The 21,207-nt window shown below is 40.2% G+C and overlaps 1 protein-coding gene across 5 annotated transcripts in view; it reads right to left on the minus strand.

The window, feature by feature from the left end:
- Positions 1–21,207, minus strand: part of RXFP1 (relaxin family peptide receptor 1) — a 128,366-nt gene that overhangs the window by 78,026 nt on the left and 29,133 nt on the right. For all 5 annotated transcript variants that reach the window (XM_061384326.1, XM_061384325.1, XM_061384323.1 and 2 more), the window contains exon 2: positions 15,446–15,583. In XM_061384326.1, coding sequence (XP_061240310.1) covers positions 15,446–15,583 — 138 coding nt within the window. The remainder of the gene's footprint in view (positions 1–15,445; positions 15,584–21,207) is intronic.

Genomic DNA, 21,207 nt, shown 5'->3' on the forward strand with positions numbered 1-21,207 from the left:
TTTAAATTTATTTTAATTGGAGGATAATTGCTTTATAATATTGTGTTGGCTTCTGCCACACAACAACATGAATCAGTCACAAGAACACACATGTCCCCTCCCTTCTGAACCTCCTCTCCACCCCTCACCCCAACCTACCCCTCTAGGTTGTCACAGAGCACCGAGTTGAGCACTCTGTGCTCACAGAGCAGTTTCCCACTGGCTATCTATTTTACATATTGGGAGGATCCCCTGGAGAAGGGGAATGGTTACCCACTCCAGTATTCTTGCCCGGAGAAGTCCATGGACAGGGGAGCCTGGTGGGCTACAGTCCATGGGGTTGCAAAGAGTAGGACACGACTGAGCGACTAACACATATGCGCAATGTATACATGTCAATGCTACTCTCAATTCCTCCCACCCTGTCCTTCCTCCCCCCACACCAGATACATAAGTATGTTTTCTATGTATTTCTATTCCTGCCCTACAAATAGGTTCATCAGCACCATTTTTCTAGATCACATATGTATGCATTAATATATGATATTTGTTTTTCTCTCCCTGACTTACTTTGTACAACAAGCTCTAGGTTCATCCACCTCATTATAACTGACTCAAATGTGTTCCTTTTTATTGCTGAGTAATATTCCATTGCATATACATGTACTACAACTTCTTTATCCATTCATCTGCCAATGAACATCTAGGTTGATTCCATGTTACGGCTATTGTAAATAGTGCTGCCATGAGCACTGAGGTACATGTGTCTTTTCAATAACGATTTTCTCAGGGTATATGCCCAGTAGTGGGATTGCTGGGTCATATGGTAGTTTTATTCTTAGTTTTTTAAGGAATCTCCATACAGTCTTCCATAGTGGCTGTATCAATTTACATTCCCACCAACAATACAAGAGGGTTCCCTTTTCTCCACATCCTCTCTAGCATTTATTCTTTGTAGATTTTTTTGGTGATGGCCATTCTAGTGGGTGTGAGGTGATACCTCACTGTAGTTTTGATTTGCATTTCTCTGAAGGAATGATGCTAAAGCTGAAACTCCAGTACTTTGGCCACCTCATGCAAAGAGTTGACTCATTGGAAAAGACTCTGATGCTGGGAGGGATTGGGGGCAGGAAGAGAAAGGGACGACAGAGAATGAGATGGCTGGATGGCATCACCGACTTGATGGATGTGAATTTGAGTGAACTCTGGGAGTTGGTGATGGACAGGGAGGCCTGGCATGCTGCAATTCATGGGGTCTCAAAGAGTCAGACACGACTGAGCGAATGAACTGAACTGAACTGAACTGAATAATGAGTAATGTTGAGCATCTTTTCATGTGTTTATTTTCCATCTGCATGTCTTCTACAGAGAATGTCTGTTTAGGTCTTCCTCCCACTTTTTGATTGGGTTGTTTGTTTTTCTAATACTGAGATGCATGAGCTGCTTGTTGTTTTGAAGATTAATTCTTTGCCAGTTGTTTCATTTGCAATTATTTTCTCCCATTCAGAGGGTTGTCTTTTCATCTTGTTTATAGTTTCCTTTTTTATTTTTAAATTAATTTCTGTAAAGTATAGTTGATTTACAATGTTGTGTTAGTTTTAGATGTATAGCAGAGCGAATCAGTGTATATGTATACACATATCCACTCTTTTTGAAGGTTCTTATCCCATTACAGAGTATTAAGTATAGTATTGAGTATTGAGTATAGTTCCCTGTTATCTATTATATCAATAGGGTAACAGTTGCCAGTCCCAGTCTTTCAATTTACCCCCCACCCTTTTCCCCTTTGATAACTGTAAGCTTGTTTTCTACATCTGTGACTCTATTTCTGAGTACCTTTAGAGGCAACTCTTTGAAGAAACTGAGTGTGATATTATTGTGGGATATTTTAAAGGAAATCGAACCACTACAGAAACTGCCTTTTGTGTCCTATCTCAAAGGAAGCATTCTAAGCTGAGAGTCTTTGTGTAGTTAACTCAAACTTTGAAGAATTGTTGGATAAACATAGATAAACATATTTGAGGTTTTAAAAAGGTTCGTATTTATAGAAAAGCCAAGGGTTCAGCTACTTAGGTTTCTCTAATGCTGTTTTGAGAATAATAAACAGAAAAACAGCCATTTTTGAGCATACAATGAATGGTTATTTATCAGTTTGTGTATTTATGATGTGTGTCAGTTTTCCTCCTGTGTTGTTAGCCTTAAAAAAGACAAACCCACAACTCTGATGAAATAGTCTAAAATGAGAATGCTAAGTTCTACATCAAATGGATTGGCATTGCCATCATTCTGACAGCTCTGTAAAAAGCTGTATTGAAGAAAGGAAGGAATATTTAGCAACTTAGAATTTTAAATGAAGGCCCAATTAAAAATTAAAAGAATCCTTGAATACACTTCAAACATTCTTATAAGCCTATTAAAAGGTGTATATTATCACCATCATACCCATAAATAAATAGTTTATCTAATTCTTATAGATTAGTGCCAGCCAGTGACATGCAAATATTTGGGATGTTAGTTTCCTTTCCCTTGAATGCCTTGCACTCCGCCCTTTTTCTGTAACAAGAGGCTAGAATTTTCCACTTTTATTGCCTTGGAGAAGAAACGAAGCAGATGTCTGCAGGAAACAAAGGAATCAAATTTGTAGTATTTAATTGCCAAAGGCCCAGGTTTGAGCACTGACAATGATTGTGGAAAAACAAAAAGAAGAGCTAGGCTTTGCTCTTCCTGGATTGGACAAGAGATTTGGACCAGAAAGGGAGGGGAGAAGGGTCTGCCTGGGCTGCACCAGGGGAAACCAGAAACTCCTCAACTTCATTATATCTACAAGGACCCTCTTTCCATGTAAGATCACATTCTGAGGTTCTGAGTGGACATCAGTTTTTAGTGCAGGCTTACCTACTGCATCATGCAAAATGTATTAGAGAAAGCTTCCATTTTCCCTGTAGAGCAAAGAAATACAAATATGGAAACAGAGGAACCAAGTTTTTGTCTTTCTCCTGTAGACTAGGCTGCTAAAGTGCAGAGCAGGGCCGATGCTCTGAGTCTACAGAGGTGATCATCTGAACTTGGGTCTTCATGGTAGAGTGATTCAACCTGTCTCTAAGGAGGATGAAGTTGGGTGAGTGTGGCTGTGATGAGGAGCCTTCTTTGTATTGCCATTTATTTACAATACAGAAGAACTGCTGGTAAATTCTAATCTGGAAATGCAGAGAGTTTCTTTAACATAAAAATCTGGGTATAATCAATAAAGTGCAAAGCATCTGTGAATCTGATGCTATTTTAATATTTTATTTTTACTGCAAAGTTAGGAAATTCAATTTGAAATGAACGAAAATAATTCCCTTCCCCTCTTTTTTTGACTATGTCTCATGGCATGTGGGAATCTTAGTTTCCTGACCGGGCATTGAACACATGCCCCCTGGGAGTGAAATCACTGGACCACCAGGGAAATTTCCCCAAATAATGCATGAATGAGAGTAATTTGTACATTTCCATGTTGGAGCTTATCAGAAAGGATCAAAGTTATAAAAATGATACAATCAATTTTGTCTAGGACTTCACTGGTTTGGAGTCCAGTCAAATGTAAACATAGAATAAAGAAGACGTGAACTTCATCATAACCATTTCATAGATATAATATGGAGAAGGCAATGGCACCCCACTCCAGTACTCTTGCCTGGAAAATCCCATGGACAGAGGAGCCTGGTAGGCTGCAGTCCATGGGGTCGCTGAGAGTCGGACACGACTGAGCGACTTCCCTTTCACTTTTCACTTTCATGCATTGGAGGAGGAAATGGCAATCCACTCCAGTGTTCTTGCCTGGAGAATCCCATGGACAGAGGAGCCTGGTGGGCTGCCGTCTATGGGGTCGCACAGAGTCGGACACGACTAAAGCGACTTAGCAGCAGCAGCAGCAGCAGGCATAATATATAAATTCTGTATTGCCCAAATATTTTATAAAGAAAGGGATCTCTGTGAATTCAACTGAAAATTTTTGTCACTTTATATCAAAAACTTAATTAAAATTTGTTCATGCATTGGGTCCATGAAAAATGTTCAGTGATTTGATATCTTATGCTTGTTGTACTGAGATATTTTATTTGTTAATACTTTATATTCTTTTTTTATAGGTTTTCTAAGAGAACTGGGAACTTATTGCCAAATAAGGCTTTTTTTTTTTTTTCAAATAAGGCTTTTTGTTTAAAATATCTGTGATAATACAAAAGTAATAGTCTTTCTAAATATAATCAGTTTAACTGGTGAAAGAAATCAAAGAAGACACTAATAGATGGAGAAATATACCATGCTCATGGATTGGAAGAATCAATATAGTGAAAATGAGTATACTACCCAAAGCAATTTATAGATTCAATGCAATCCCTATCAAGCTACCAACGGAATTCTTCACAGAGCTAGAACAAATAATTTCACAATTTGTATGGAAATACAAAAAACCTCGAATAGCCAAAGCTATCTTGAGAAAGAAGAATGGAACTGGAGGAATCAACCTACCTGACTTCAGACTCTATTACAAAGCCACAGTTATCAAGACAGTATGGTACTGGCACAAAGACAGAAATATTGATCAATGGAACAAAATAGAAAGCCCAGAGATAAATCCACGCACATATGGACACCTTATCTTTGACAAAGGAGGCAAGAATATACAATGGATTAACGACAATCTCTTTAACAAGTGGTGCTGGGAAAACTGGTCAACCACTTGTAAAAGAATGAAACTAGAACACTTTTTACACCTTACACAAAAATAAACTCAAAATGGATTAAAGATCTAAACGTAAGACCAGAAACTATAAAACTCCTAGAGGAGAACATAGGCAAAACACTCTCTGACATACATCACAGCAGGATCCTCTATGACCCACCTCCCAGAATATTGGAAATAAAAGCAAAAATAAACAAATGGGACCTAATTAAACTCAAAAGCTTCTGCACAACAAAGGAAACTATTAGCAAGGTGAAAAGGCAGCCTTCAGAATGGGAGAAAATAATAGCAAATGAAGCAACGGACAAACAACTAATCTCAAAAATATACAAGCAACTCCTACAGCTCAACTCCAGAAAAATAAATGACCCAATCAAAAAGTGGGCCAAAGAACTAAATAGACATTTCTCCAAAGAAGACATACAGATGGCTAACAAACACATGAAAAGATGCTCAACATCACTCATTATCAGAGAAATGCAAATCAAACCCACAATGAGGTACCATTTCATGCCAGTCAGAATGGCTGCGATCCAAAAGTCTACAAGCAATAAATGCTGGAGAGGGTGTGGAGAAAAGGGAACTCTCTTACACTGTTGGTGGGAATGCAAACTAGTACAGCCACTATGGAGAACAGTGTGGAGATTCCTTAAAAAACTGGAAATAGAACTGCCTTATGATCCAGCAATCCCACTGCTGGGCATACACACTGAGGAAACCAGAAGGGAAAGAGACACGTGTACCCCAATGTTCATCACAGCACTGTTTATAATAGCCAGGACATGGAAGCAACCTAGATGTCCATCAGCAGATGAATGGATAAAGAAAGCAGTGGTACATATACACAATGGAGTATTACGCAGACATTAAAAACAATACATTTGAATCAGTTCTAATGAGATGGATAAAACTGGAACCTATTATACAGAGTGAAGTAAGCCAGAAAGAAAAACACCAATACAGTATACTAATACATATATATGAAATTTAGAAAGATGGAAACAATAACCCTGTGTACGAGACAGCAAAAGAGACACCGATGTATAGATCAGTCTTATGGACTCTGTGGGAGAGGGAGAGGGTGGGGAGATTTGGGAGAATAGCATTGAAACATGTATAATATCATGTATGAAATGAGTCACCAGTCCAGGTTCGATGCACGGTACTGGATGCTTGGGGCTGGTGCACTGGGACGACCCAGAGGGAGGGTAGGGGAGGGAGGAAGGAGGAGGGTTCAGGATGCGGAACGCGGGTATACCTGTGGTGGATTCATTTCGATATTTGGCAAAACTAATACAATATTGTAAAGTTTAAAAATAAAATAAAATTAAAAAAAATAAATATAATCAGTTTATATTGTAGTTCAATCCATGGGGAATTAGTTTATTTGATGCTGTTTCATTTTTTTAGTGACTTCTCTAAATTTTGTCACTAATTCTGTTTGACTTATTTCTCCACTTTAGTAATTATTATTGGTGTCAATGTTTAAATTATTTAAGGGAACATGGGAGAGGTTTTTGGAGCTACTTTTTAAAGGATGTATCTTTTAAAAGGTTTAGTTAAGAAAAATGTTCCCCTTTCCGCTAGAAAATTGTTTTTATTCTACAATATACTAAGCTGTAAATAATCACTCTAAAAGTGATTTTTATCTGTGGGTTTTCCTTTTATTTGTATCTAAGATATTATATGTTATGTGATTACAAATACATTTAATGCTGCTTATTCAAATACGCATGAGGTTTACATATTCTGAAAAAAACTAACTTTCTGACTTGATTTAATTAGCATTAGACTAAATTTAAATGTGAATGTCTTAAAAATGGACAGGCTAGGGAGCGTAAATTATCCAGATACTATAAAACAAAGAAAAAATACAGCTGGTGAAGGAAATTAATGAGAAGCAGGAAGAAACAACTACATTTCATAATTTTTATCACCTGGACTGTAAAGATGGTGTGAAATTCTGACATCCTCTTTGGGAAGTCCCAACCCACCCACGTGTGGACAGCAGAAGCACCCCAACTGGCCATCTTCGAGGTTTTGAGCATAGTTCGATTTTTTGGTTTTTCTAGATGGCTGCCACTAGCAGAGCAGCAATTTGTCTTACAGAAATTAAAACAAATGGATAACGATTGTGATAATGGAGTTTCTTAGCAAGTAAGAATGCTTGCACGCCATACTGAAGTCTTGATTTTGGTTTAGTTTCTCTGCGGCTACTGTTTCCTGTGCATGCCTTATTTTCTGCTCCTTTGGGTTTAGGTCAGTGGTGCTCACAGTCTACCGTGCGCCTGAATGACCTGAAGATCGTAAAGAGCAATTGCAGAACCAGTGGCAGAATTTTCTGAGTCAATAGAGCTGAGATACAGACAGAGAATCTGCCTTTGTAACAGCTTCTTGGGTGCTGCTGATGACTTTGGTTCTGAACCACGTTTGGAGACCTTCTGGTTTAGGTAAATTTCATGAGTGTTATCTAATTTTGGCATATGAAGACCAGTAATAGTTTAACACAGTATTTGTTACAAAGACATGTCTTCATAAAGGTGGATCATGATTTTTCCCATGTTTACCAAACTGGACATGTGGATTTTTAAATGTTGACAATGATGAACAAGAAAGATTTTAAAAGAGCATACTCTTATTTTGTCTAATAAAAATTTAAGATATTAATTGCTTTTCAAATCTCACTTGTATTTTTAATAATAATAATTGATTAAACAAAATGCTGTTTATCTTCACATGCTAAGGTTTAAGGTATTTATATGTACATGTAGCTAGAAGTTATTTGATCTATGCTCTGAATATTTCTTTTTCATAAAAGTTAGTGATATACACCATTCCCTGCTCATGTCAGAGATCCCTAAGATGACATATTTTCAGACCCTTGGGGACAGATTGCTTATACTACCTTGTCTCAACTTGCTTCATACTTCCCTTCACAACTGCAAACCAGAACTTCCCTGGTGTGGTGGGTGGGTGGTGGTTTAGTCACTAAGTCGTGTCCAACTCTTACTACCCCCTAGGCTGTAGCCTGCTAGGCTTCTCTATCCATAGCATTTTCCAGGCAAGAATACTCGAGTAAGTTGCCATTTCCTTCTCCGGGGGATCTTCCCAACCCAGAGATCAAACCTGGGTCTTCTGCACTGCAGGCAGATTCTTTATCAACTGAGATACTAGGGAAGCATGTTTGGAGTCCAGTCAAATCTAAACAATTCCTGGGACAGAATTTCAAAGATGTGAATTTCCAGAGTAACTGCCAAGCACAGTAGTCAAAACTCTGGTGTGCCCAGGTTTACATGCTCATTACATGACGAGCGTTTCTACCCAGATAATTCACTTAATCCTCACAACAAATTTATGATTCCAGTTTCACAAGAAAGGAAGGGGACTGAGCCTAAAGAAAGGATTCGCCCAAGTAACAGACAGAAAGAGGCACTTCCAAGTTCTGAGTCTTAGCCTTCTGATGCCTGGTTAAGGAATCTGCCTACAACTTTGCTTCTATTTTAAAAAGAAATCAAAGATGGTAAGGAAAAGTTGTTACTGTTGCAGTTATTTGAAACTATGCACACAACCTATTGATTTTATATGAACAAATTTGGAGTGCTAATTGGGAGAAACTGATTCCAATTCATAATGAAATTGTTTATTTTTAGGAGATTTCTGTTTTAGCCGACAGCAGAAATAAGGAAGCTTTTTACCTTTTAAAAACTCTATACCTTTTGTAAAGCTGATTAAGTTACAGAGACTTTTCTTATTGAAAAGGCACATGTACACAAATACACAACATTTTATAGTCTTCAGGGGATTTATAGATGGCTCAGATGGTAAAAAATCTGCCTACAGTGTGGGAGACCTGGGTTCTATCCCTGGGTCGGGAAGATCTCCTTGGAGAAGGAAATGGCAGTCCACTCCAGTATTCTTGCCTGGAGAGTTTCATGGACAGAGGAGCCTGGCAGGCTACAGTCCATGGGTTCGCAAAGAGTTGGACACAACTGAGCAACTAACACACACTGAAGATTTTCTTGATTCTCAAAGAATCCACTAACCTTAAGATACAAACCACCCTTCCGGTTTACTCAGCCCAAGGGTGGGGTAGGGGTGGTAAGCATCTTTTTATAGCTACTTGGAAATTAAAAACAAGTTCTTGGGTTCTTTCTTTGGAAATAAAGGTGTTAACATCTTTGAAATGAGCAGCTTATAGACTTAATGAAATGAGTTCAATAATAACGTCTAATTTATGAACACTGTGGTGTGTTTGGTTGGAAAGAGCAAAGAATGGAGGACAACAGAAGGGTGAAATAGGGGAATTGAGAGAGAGTAAAAGAAGGAAGGGGGGCAGCTGGAGAGGAGAAATAGAAGGGGAAACATATGGGCCACAGACCTGCAGAGGGTGGAAAAATACTGGAGGGAGAGGATGGAAAAGAGAGGGGAAAGAAGGAACCATTACAAGGAATCCATCTGCAACCTGATTTTGCTTCCCATCGTGCTCAGTCAGTCATGTTGGACCCTTTGAGACCCTATGGACTGTAGCTGGCCAGGCTCCTCTGTCCATGGGATTTTCCAGGCAAGAATACTGGGGTTGATTGCCATGTCCTCCATCAGAGGATCTTCCCAACTTAGGGACTGAACCCATGTCTTTTATGTCTCCTGCATTGGCAAGTTGAGTTCTTTACCACTAGGGCCATCTGGGAAGCCCGTGACAGTCTCTAGGTCTCATTAAGTGTTGTTTCCACAAGAGTCATGCCCATGCTTTTTATCAAAATTAAATTCTTCTACAGATGAAGAGATAGACCTTTCCTGATTTAGGTTTGACATACACATTGCTGCTGATCTCAGTTGAGCCCAGCAGGGATTGCTGAGCCCAGCAGGGATGGCTGAGCCACAGAATCTGAGCTAAGACACTGGGCTCGTGACATACTCACAGCTGACTGATGTGTCAGGGAGAATTTATGGAGGGTTATTATCTGGACCATGAAGAAGGCAGAGCGACAGAGAATTGATGCTTTTGAACTGTGGTGTTGGAGAAGACTCTTGAGAGTCCCTTGGACAGCAAGGAGACCAGACCAGTCAATCTTAAAGGAAATCAACCTTTGGAAGGACTGATGCTAAAGCTGAAGCTCCAATACTTTTGCCACCTGATGTCTCTTAGTCGTGTCTGACTCTTTGAGACCCCATGGACTGCAGCACACCCAGGCTTCCTTGTCCTTCACCATCTCCCAGAGCTTGCTCAAACTCATGTCTATTGAGTTGGTGATGCCATCCAACCATCTCATCCTCTGTCATCCCCTTCTTCTTCTGCTTTCAATATTTCCCAGCAACAGGTTCTTTTCCAATGAGTCAGTTCTTCATATCAGGTGGCCAAAGTATTGGAGCTTCAGCATCAGATGAACAGTATGAAAAGGCAAAAAGATGTGACAACGAAAGATGAACTCCCTAGGTCGGTATGTGGCCAATGTGCTACAGGAGAAGAGTGGAAAAATAACACCAGAAAGAATGAAGAGACAGAGCCAATGACGGAGACAGGTCAATGATGCTGTCCAAACATCTCATCCTCAGTCATCCCCTTCTCCTCCTGCCTTCAATCTTTTCCAGCATTAGGGTCTTTTTCAATGAGTCAATTCTTCGCATCAGGTGGCCAAAGTATTGGAGTTTCAGCTTCAGCATCAGTCCTTCCAATGAATATTCAGGACTGATTTCCTTTAGGATGGACTGGTTGGATGGATCTCCTTGCAGTCCAAGGGACTCTCAAGGGTCTTCTCCCAGCAATCCTGATTCTAGCTTGAGCTTCATCCAGCCTGGCGCATCACATGATATACTCTGCATAGAAGTTAAATAAGCAGGGTGACAGTATACAGCCTTGACACACTCCTTTCTCAATTTTGAACCCATCTGTTATTCCATGTCCAGTTCTAACTGTTGCTTCTTGACCTGCATACAAGTTTCACAGAAGGCAGGTAAGGTGGTCTGGTATTCCCATCTCCTTAAGTATTTTCCACAGTTTGTTGTGATCCACACAGTCAAAGGCTTTAGTGTAGTCAATGAAGCAGAAGTAGATGTTTTTCTAGAATTATCTTGCTTTTTTTTATGATCCAACAGATGTTGGAAATTTGATCTCTGGTTCCTCTGCCTTTTTCAAATCCAGCTTGAACATCTGGAAGTTCACGGTTCATGTACTATTGAAGAATGGCTTGGAGAATTTTGAGCATTACTTTGCTAGTGTGTGAGATGAATGCAATTATGTGGTAGTTTGAACATTCTTTGGCATTGCCTTTCTTTGGGATTGGAATGAAAACTGACCTTTTCCAGTCCTGTGGCCACTGCTAAGTTTTCCAAATTTGCTGGCATATTGAGTGCAGCACTTTGACAGCATCATCTTTCAGGATTTGAAAACACTCAGCTGGAATTCCATCACCTCCACTAGCTTTGTTCATAGTGATGCTTACTAAGGCCCACTTGACTTTGCATTCCAGGATGTCTGGCTCTAGGTGAATGATTACACTATCACGGTCATTAAGGTTTTTTTTTTTTTGTTTTTTTTTTTGTATAGTTGTTCTGTGTATTCTTGCCACCTCTTCTTAATATCTCCTGCTTCTGTTAGGTCCAGACTGTTTCTGTCCTTTATTGTGCCCATTGTGCATGAAATATTCCTTTGGTATCCCTAATTTTCTTGAAGAGATCTCTAGTCTTTCCCATTCAATTGATTTTCTCTATTTCTTTGCATTGATCACTTAGGAAGGCTTAAAAAAAAAATCTCTCCTTGCTATTCTTTGGAAACCTGCATTCAGATGGTTATATCTTTCCTTTTCTCTTTTGCCTTTCACTTTTCTTTTTTTCTGAGCTATTTGTAAGGCCTCCTCAGACAACCAGTTTTCCTTTTTGCATTTCTTTTTCTTGGGGATGGTTTTGATCACTGCTTCCTGTACAATGTTATGAACCTCAGTCCATAGTTCTTTAGGCACTCTGTCCATTATATCTAATCCCTTAAATCCATTTGTCACTTCCACTGTATAATCATAAGGGATTTGACATGAACTTGGGCAAACTCCGGGAGACAGTGAGGGACAGAGAAGCCTGGCATGGTGCAGTCGATGGGCTGTAAAGGATTGGCCATGACTTGGGGACTGAACAGCAAGTTCAGTTTGTCAGGTGCTCAGTCTGGCAGGTGCTCTGCTCACCATCTTGGATACAGAATCGCATTGAATTCTCTGAACAGCCCACAGACACAGATAGTCATATCATTCCCATTTTACAAAACGTTTCACCAGAATTTATGCCTAGGTCTCTGGAAGCCTGATCTTAAAACCTCCATGTGATACTGCTTCCGTCTGGATTCTGAGAAACTGCTAGAGTTTAAGGATTTGAATGAAGAATGTCACCTGCCATATCAGCAAACAAAGGATGTTGTGGCCACCAAGGCTTCAGTCCCTGCAGCCCTCACCTGACTTGTACGTTGAGGGGATTCAGGATGGAGAAAAGCAGGATACTGGCTCTGGATAGTTAAGGTGCATATCACAGGAATGATTTCAATGAGCCCAGGCTCCTGCATCTTCCCAAACACAAAAAAGTGCTGAATTCATTAATTTGAGATATCTGGTCTTTTTTAATTAGCAGTAGTCTTTTGATGTTCCAACTACCTGGTCTTTGTTGCAAAAACTCCTCTTTATCCCACCCTCTCCCTTACCTCTTCAGAGCAATTTTTCAGAGCTACTGAGAGGCTGTCTCCCAGGCTTAAGTCCTCTGTATGTCCACAAAATAAACCATAATTCTCAACTTTTAGAATGTATGTGTGTGTGTGTGTGTGTGTGTGTGTGTGTGTGTGTGTGTGCTTGTTTTCTCTGTTGATAGCTCGATACTTTTAGATTGTTACTTTCATTACTTGGTCTTTTAAAACTTAACTCAAAGACAAAACTTCCAAAACCCTTTTCCCTGTGAAGCTGTTTGGGGCTGAATTTAGTGCTCCTTCTGCTTCCTGCCACCATTTCAATTGGGGGGCAGGGAATAACTCCTGTCACTCTGTCTGAAATTGCTAGCAGCTTGATGGTGAAGTGGTTGGCAATGGGCAGGACATATTTTTCTTAGTTTAAAAAATTACATAGTATTCAGTTATTTTTAACAAGGTGATATATATATATATATATATATATATATATATATATATATGTATATATTTAAAGAAGAAAAACATTTGCACAGCCATCCCAAACAAAGGCAACTGCAGCCTAAGCTCAGATATAGACAGTGTGCTCACTTCTGAGTTACTGCCACCACCTAGAGACAGTTCTCCAGACCAAGAAGTTTAATTCCTTCAAGGCAATGCCTTAAAAAGTCTGTAATAGGGACTTTCCTGGTAGCTCAGTGGTGAAGAATTAGCCTGCTGGTACAGTAGATGTGGGTTCAATTCCTGGCCCAGGAAGATCCCCACATGCCGTGGAACAACTTATCCCATAGCTCACAACTACTGTGGAGAAGGCACTGGCGACCCACTCCAGTACTCTTGCCTGGAAAATCCCATGGGATGGAGGAGCCTGATAGGCTGCAGTTCTCGGGGTCGCTAAGAGTCAGACACAACTGAGCGACTTCACTTTCACTTTTCACTTTCATGCATTGGAGAAGGAAATGGCAACCCACTCCAGTGTTCTTGCCTGGAGAATCCCAGGGACAGGGGAGCCTGGTAGGTTGCTGTTTATGGGGTCGCACAGAGTTGGACACGACTGATGCAACTTAGCAGCAGCAGCAGAACTACTGAGTCTGTGCTCTAGGGCCCAGAAGCAGCAGCTACTCAGCCCACTTGCCCTAGAGCTCGTGCTCCCCAGCAAAAGAAGCCACCACAATGAGAAGCCCTCGAACCATGACTAGAGAGGAGCCCCTGCTCTCTGCAACTAGAGAAAAGCTTCCACAGCAACAAAGACCCAGCACAGCCAAAAATAAATAAGTAAAATTAATATTAAAAGGTCTGTAATGCTTCAGGGAGTGATAACAGTGAGGTATCAGCTGTTTATGCAGCACAAAATTGTGCATGCATGTCTTGATCCTCTAAAAATAGTACCTTATTTTTCCATGAGTGAGAAATCTCCTTATTTTACACTATTAACCAAGGCCCATTTCCTCTCTGCCCCCAGATCCAGCCAATTTAAGTTCTTTTTATAAATTTGTGTTTTTGAGACCTTTAGAAATTTGAACAAAAACCTAATTGAAAGCCAAATTTTAACTGTCTTAGAAGCCCTACTTTTGGCTTTATAAGGCCATAAATAGGGTTGTTAGTTAAGAGAGAGGTAAGCTGGACTTACTTATTCTGTCTGTTTTAGGAGGCCTCATTTTCCCTTCATAATTGTACCAAGTAAACGATAACAAGCAACTGACAAACAGCATCTGCTGCATACCTGTGCTTTTCTGATTCAATCTGCTCAAATTCTCTTGTGTGTGTGTTTACAATCACTCAGTTGTGTCCAACTCTTTACAACCCCATGGACTGTAGCCAAGGCTACTCTTGTCCGTGGAGTTTTTCAAATTCTATTAGTGTGGGTACAATTCTCAACACAGGGAAATTGAGGCTAAGAGAGGTTAAGAAATGCCTTCAAGGTTAATAACTTGTTATTTTTGCACCAGTTTTCAATCACTCAACCTTGTCTCCAGAGCCCATCCTCACAATTACACTATTCTGTCTCTAAGACATTAACTGAGCAGATCTATGGCTTAAATTTAACCATGTGCCACAATCATTACTTTCTTGAAATATTGGCTGTGATACTAATACATAGAAGAGAATGCATTAAAAAAATATGTTGGAGTATAGTTGATTTACAATGTTGTGTTAGTTTCTGGTGTATGGCAAAGTGATTCAGTTACACACATATAAATTATTATACTGGATGAATATATATATATATATATAGTCTTTAATAGATTCCTTTACACTATAGCTTATTACAAGATAAAGAATATATTCCCTGTGCTACAGAGTAGGTCTGTGTTGTTTACTTATAAAAAGTGTGTATGTCTTAGTTTCTAATTCCTAATTGCTCTCTTCCTAATCTCCGTGAAAGTGAAAAGTGAAAGTGAAGTCGCTCAGTCCTGTCCGACTCGTTGCAACCCCGTGGACTGTAGCCCACCAGGCTCCTCCGTCCATGGGATTCTCCAGGCAAGAGTACTGGAGTGGGTTGCCATTTCCTTCTCCAGGGGATCTTCCCGACCCAGGGATCGAACCCAGGTCTCCCGCATTGCAGGCAGACGCTTTAAACTCTGAGCCACCAGGGAAGCCCCCTAATCTCCTTATGCATTCAGTAATCATAAATTTGTTTTCTATGTCTACCAGTCTGTTTCTGTTTGGTAAATAAGGTCATTTGGGTCATATTTTAGATTTCACATAAAAGTGATATCATATGGTATTAGTCTTTCTCTGTCTGGCTTGCCTCGTTTGGTACGGTCATTTCTAGGTCCAGGTGTGTTGCTGCAAATGGCATTCTTTCACTTTTTTATAGCTGAGTGGTATTCTGTTGTGTGTGTATTATATTATGTATATATAATACCGCATGTTCTTTATAAGAATAAATATTTTAAACTAATAAAATAAATGTAAGATTTCCTTAAGTGACATGTATTTTTGATTCTCAACTTCATTTCTCTTTTCCCATTTCTATTTCAAGAGTCTCAGTGGCTGGATACCGGCCCTTCTGCCCTTGGGTCCTGCCAGGACTTGACCCCGGCCCTTCTGCCCGCCCAGCTGTGACCCAGGAGACTGCTCACCACAGTTGTCCTCATCCACGTGGTTTTCGCAGTCGTCCACGCCGTTGCATTGCAGCTGCTGAGGTAAGCACTTGGTGGTGTTGCCGCAGGGGAAGTAGCCCAGGTCGCAGGGCGCATTCTGCGCTCTGCCGGGAGCGACTGTGATGTGGAAGGGGAGAGAGGTTTACACAAGGCCCTGCACAGAGTGACTCCCCACAGTCTGCAAACCTACTTCTTGTCATCCTGGCAGGTCCCCCCTTCCTTATGCTGCCTCACCTTGAGCATTAGCCCGATGCCAGTGCTTTTCCAAGAACCTCCACACCTAAGCAAAGTTCTTTTCCACATCTTCAGAAAATGCCAGGATTCCCCGCTCCTTGCCTTTTCTCATGTTTCCCACCTGCAATGCCCTTGTCATTCCTCTTTTCTATGAAAGGTCTGCCCATACTTTATAGTTGAGCTCAATTCCCCTTTTCTCTTTCAAACATATTTCATCCAATCATTTTTAAAATAAGGACTTTCTTGTATTCTTACTGTTGACTGAGGATCATGGCTGGTTTGGCACTGGGGTGGAAGAGAACAGGCCAGGCAGTAGGAACTGCCGTAGCGGGTTCCTGAGGGAAGGCCCTGTGCCCTGTAGCATGTAGCATTAATAAAATGCTTCCTGCCCTTTTCATATGGGCTTCTTTTTCTTATAAATTTCATTTAAGCTTCCTCTATGTCTATTCATGATTTAACTCATTTCTTTTTTGTGCTAAATAATATTCCATGGTCTGAATGAAACATATTGATAGATTCTATTGATTCACCTAACAGAAGGACATCTTGCAAGCTTTGGCAGTTTTTAATAAAGCTCCTATTCACATCTATCTGTAGGTTTTTGTGTGAAGGGACATAAATTAATTTTTCCGTTTAAAACTCCAGATTTATATGAGCTCAAAGATTATTATAGAATCCAAGATAATTCTGTTGCTTATTATCCTTCTGAAGTTTGTACATCTTTGAGACTTTCTAGAATAATAGTCAATTATAAAGAAAAACACAGAAAGGATTGAACAGTCAATAAAGGACTTTCTTGCATTCTTACTGTTGACTGAGGATCGTGGCTGGTTTGTACTGGGGAGGAAGAGAACAGGCCAGGTTGTAGGAACTGCCAGAGCTTACTCATATGTGGGAGTGGGGGTGGTGGTGGTGACACCTATTTAATGTTAAAAATCAAGTTGTTATTTTGATATTAAATTGTATGAACTATTTATATATTTTGGATATTAACTCTTTACTGGTCATATCATTTGCAAATATTTTCTATCATTCAGCAGGTTGTCTTTTCAATTTTTAAAAAAATTAAAAAAAATTTTTGGCCATGCCGTATAGCGTGTGGGATTTTATTTCCCCAGTCAAGGATTGAAGCCATGCCCCCTGCAGGGGAAGTGTGGTGCCCTAACCACTGGACTTCTGGGGAAGTCCCTTTTTGTCATTTCATTTTGTTAATGGTTTCCCTTGCTGTGTAAAAGCTTTTAAGTTTCATTAGGTCCCATTTGTTTAGTTTTAGTTTTATTATCTTTGCCTGAGGTGACAGAGTAAAAAAAATATTGCTATGATTTATGTCAAAGAGTGTTTTGCTTATGTTTTCTTCTAGGAGTTTAATGGTTTCCTGTCTTACATATAAGCCTTTAATTCATTCTGAGTTAAAACAATTTGGTCCTGTTCTATTTTTTGAAATTATTAAGATAGGAATAAAAAATGACTTTTCCAAATATAAACTTATAATATTGGGTCTGCTTTGCCGTACATGTCTTACACTATCTATTCCTCAATCCTGATGGGCTCCTCTTCATTGAATCTCTGTGCAGATGATTCTATGCCGTTTGGATCCAAATAAGGAAGATTCAGTCATTTCTGGATGTGGAGCTTAAATGGAGTTAACAAACACCTTTTCACATCTCTGTTTACATTCATCTCGGGTGTGTGTGAATTTGCAAAATGCACTCACCAAGCATCAAGGGAAGAGAAACGCAGCAGAAATACAATGAGTCATTTCATTTGAATCATTTTTTGCTTATTTTTAAATTTAGTCCTAAATTTGGTAGTAAGCTCTTTTCAGATAAGGAGCAAACAGATGAGACAGAAAAGTTTAAGAAAATGGAGTTCAGTGCATGTGTTGCCAAGTTTAATAACAGGGAAGGTATGTGGCTTAGGAGTACATGAATTTCTAAATACAATTTTTGAAGACTTTCTGACTATAGTAAATGAAATGTTAAGTATATCTGGCTTCCCTGGTGGCTCAGATGGTGGAGAGTTTGCCTGCCAGTACAGGAGACCTAAGAGATGCTGGTTTGATCCCTGGGCCAGGAAGATCCCCTGGTGAAGGGCATGGTAACCCACTCCGGTATTCTTGCCAGGAGAATCCCATGGACAGAGGAGCCCATCAGGCTACATTCCATGGGGTCATAAAGAGTTGGACACAACTAACACTTTCACTTTCACTGGATATATTTATGCACTGAGAAGAAGAAGGTCATTCAGTCATGTCTGTCTGACTCTTTGTGACCCCATGGACTATACAGTTCATGGAATTCTCCAGGCCAGAATACTGGAGTGGGTAACCTTTCCCTTCTCCAGGGGATCTTCTCAACCCAGGGATCGAACCCAGGTCCATCATAGCAGGTGGATTCTTTACCAGCTGAGCCACGAGGGAAGCCCAAGAATACGGGAGTGGGTAGCCTATCCCTTCTCCAGGGGATCTTCCTGACTCAGAAAGTGAACCCGGGTCTCCTGCATTGCAGGCGGATTCTTTATCAACTGAGCTATGAGGGGTTATGCAGTGGAATCAGAATATTAATAATTTCAACAGAGACTGTGTAGTGATAGATTGAGAACTGAATGAAAAAGACCTAGCAGAGCACTCGTGATGCAGGGACCATCTGATGACGGTGACAGCACGGCAGTGATGAGGCGCTGGCTCTGTCAGCACAGTGTAAGTTAGTACTTAATATTGGCACAAAGGTATCTTGCTTTTCGAGATACCTGAATTTAGATTTTTGTGATTATAGCTTTTTAATTTAAATACTTTCATATCATACAAAAATCACTTATAATTTAAGAAATTCATAAATGATTTTTTAAAAAAGCACCCTAACTGAAAAATTACTCTAGTGCGTAAGAACTCAAATAAATATCACAGTCAAAATTTGAAGCAATTTGGAAAAAATGCATGATAATTTTAATTGCAACAGCAGAGACTTTTTTTGGATGAAGCACTTAGATGTGTTCCTTCTTTTGGAAATCCTATGAGATTGCGTGCGTGCTAAGTCGCTTCAATCGTGTCTGACTCTTTGCGACTGCATGGGCTGTAGCCTGCCCGGCCCCTCTGTCCATGGGATTCTCTAGGCAAGAATACTGGAGTGGGTTGCTGTGTTCTCCTCCAGGGGAGATCCTGAGCTAGGGATCAAACCTGTGTTTCTTATGTTTGCCTGTATTGGCAAATGGATTCTTTACCACTAGCACCACCTGGGAAGCCCCCTATAAGATTAAGTAGATGGAAAAACTGACGGAGAGCTCCATGAGCTGATTGCCAAGTGAAACACAGTGCTGAATGAAAATCAGTGACTTTCTTTTTCTCTGCCAAAGAGCAAATTACTGTCATTCTCCTATGACTAAAAATATGTATGTGCCTTGTCTGCATTTTGTGGGTCTGGGTAATGCACAAAGAAGGGACAGATGGTCTAGACTTTGTTCAGTGATCTTAACTTCTCTTTGACTTAATTGGGTCCTCACATAATTCCCTGGTGGCTCAGAGGCAAAGAATCAGCCTGCAATGGAGGAGGCTCAGGTTCCATTCCTAGGTTGGAGAGATCCCCTGGAAGAGAAAATGGCAACCACTCTAGTATTCTTACCTGTAAAATCCCATGGACAGAAGAGCCTGGCAGGCTACAGTCCATGGGGTCTCAAAAAGAGTTGGACATGCCCTAGACACTGAACGATAACAGCAATGTAATTCAAGGGCCAGAGTCAAAGAAGAAGTGAAGTGAAGCATGTTAGTAATGTGGTTTTGAGGAAACTGTCCTTGTTTCCATATCAGCTCAGTTCAGTCACTCAATTGTTTCCAACTCTTTGTGACCCCCATGGACTGTAGCATGCCAGGCTTCTATGTCCATCACCAACTCCCGGAGACTACTCAAACTCATGTCCATCATGTTGGTGATGCCATCCAACCATCTCATCCTCTGTTGTCTCTTTCTCCTCCTGCCTTCAATCTTTCCCAGTATCAGGGTGTTTTCCAATGAGTTGGTTCTTTGCATCAGGTGACCAAAGTATTGGAGTTTCAGCTTCAGCATCAGTCCTTCCAATGAATGTTCAGCACTAATTTCCTTTAGGATTGACTGGTTGGATCTCCTTGCAGTCCAAGGGACTCTCAAGAGTCTTCTTCAACACCACAATTCAAAAGCATCAATTCTTCAGCGCTGAGGTTTCTTTATAGTCCAACTCTCACATCCATACATGACTACTAGAAAAACCATAGTTTTGATTAGATGGATTTTTGTTGGCAAAGTAATGTCTCTGCTTTTTAATATGCTGTCTAGGTTGGTCATAGCTTTTCTCCCAAGGAGCAAGCATCTTTTAATTTCATGGCTGCAATCACCATCTGCTGTGATTTTGGAGCCCAGAAAAATAAAATCTGCCACTGTTTCCATTGTTTCCCCATATATTTGCCATGAAGTGATGGCACCAGATGCCATGGTCTTAGTTTTCTGAATGTTGAGTTTTAAGCCAACTTTTTCACTTTCCTCTTTCACTTTCATCAAGAGGCTCTTTAGTTCTTCTTCACTTCTGCCATAAGGGTGGTGTCATCTGCATATCTGAGGTTATTGATATTTCTCCCAGGATCTTGATTCCAGCTTGTGGTTCATCCAGCCTGGCATTTCACATGATGTATCCTGCATATGAGTTAAATAAGCAGGGTGACAATATACAGCCTTCACATACTCCTTTCCCAATTTGGAACCAGTCTGTTGTTCCATGTCCAGTTCTAACTGTTGCTTCTTGACCTGCATACAGATTTCTCAAGAGGCAGGTCAGGTGGTCTGGTATTCCCATCTCTTTCAGAATTTTCCACAGTTTGTTGTGATCCACACAGTCAAAGGCTTTGGTATAGTCAATAAAGCAGAGATAGATGTTTTTCTGGAACTCTTTTGCTTTTTCCATGATCCAGCGGATGTTGGCAATTTGATCTCTGGTTCCTCTGCCTTTTCTAAAACCAGCTTGAATATCTGGAAGTTCATGGTTCATGTACTGTTGAAGCTTGGCTTGGAGAATTTTGAGCATTACTTTGCTAGCATGCGAGATGAGTGCAATTGAACATTCTTTGGCATTGCCTTTCTTTGGGATTGGAATGAAAACTGACCTTTAACGGTCTTGTGGCCACTGCTGAACTTTCCAGATTTGCTGGCATATTGAGTGCAGCACTTTCACAGCATCATCTTTAAGGATTTGAAAACACTCAGCTGGAATTCCATCACCTCCACTAGCTTTGCTTGTAGTGATTCTTCCTAAGGCCCACTTGACTTCACATTCCAGGATGTCTGGTTCTAGGTGAGTGACCACACCATCATAGTTATCTGGGTTATGAAGATCTTTTTTGTACAGTTCTTCTGTGTATTCTCACCACCTCTTCTTAATATCTTCTGCTTCTGTTAGGTCCATACCATTTCTGTCCTTTATTATGCTCATCTTTGCATGAAATATTCCCTTGGTATCTCTAATTTTCTTGAAGAGATCTCTAGTCT

This window comes from Bos javanicus, chromosome 17, assembly GCF_032452875.1.
Source record: "Bos javanicus breed banteng chromosome 17, ARS-OSU_banteng_1.0, whole genome shotgun sequence".
Taxonomy (NCBI): domain Eukaryota; kingdom Metazoa; phylum Chordata; class Mammalia; order Artiodactyla; family Bovidae; genus Bos; species Bos javanicus.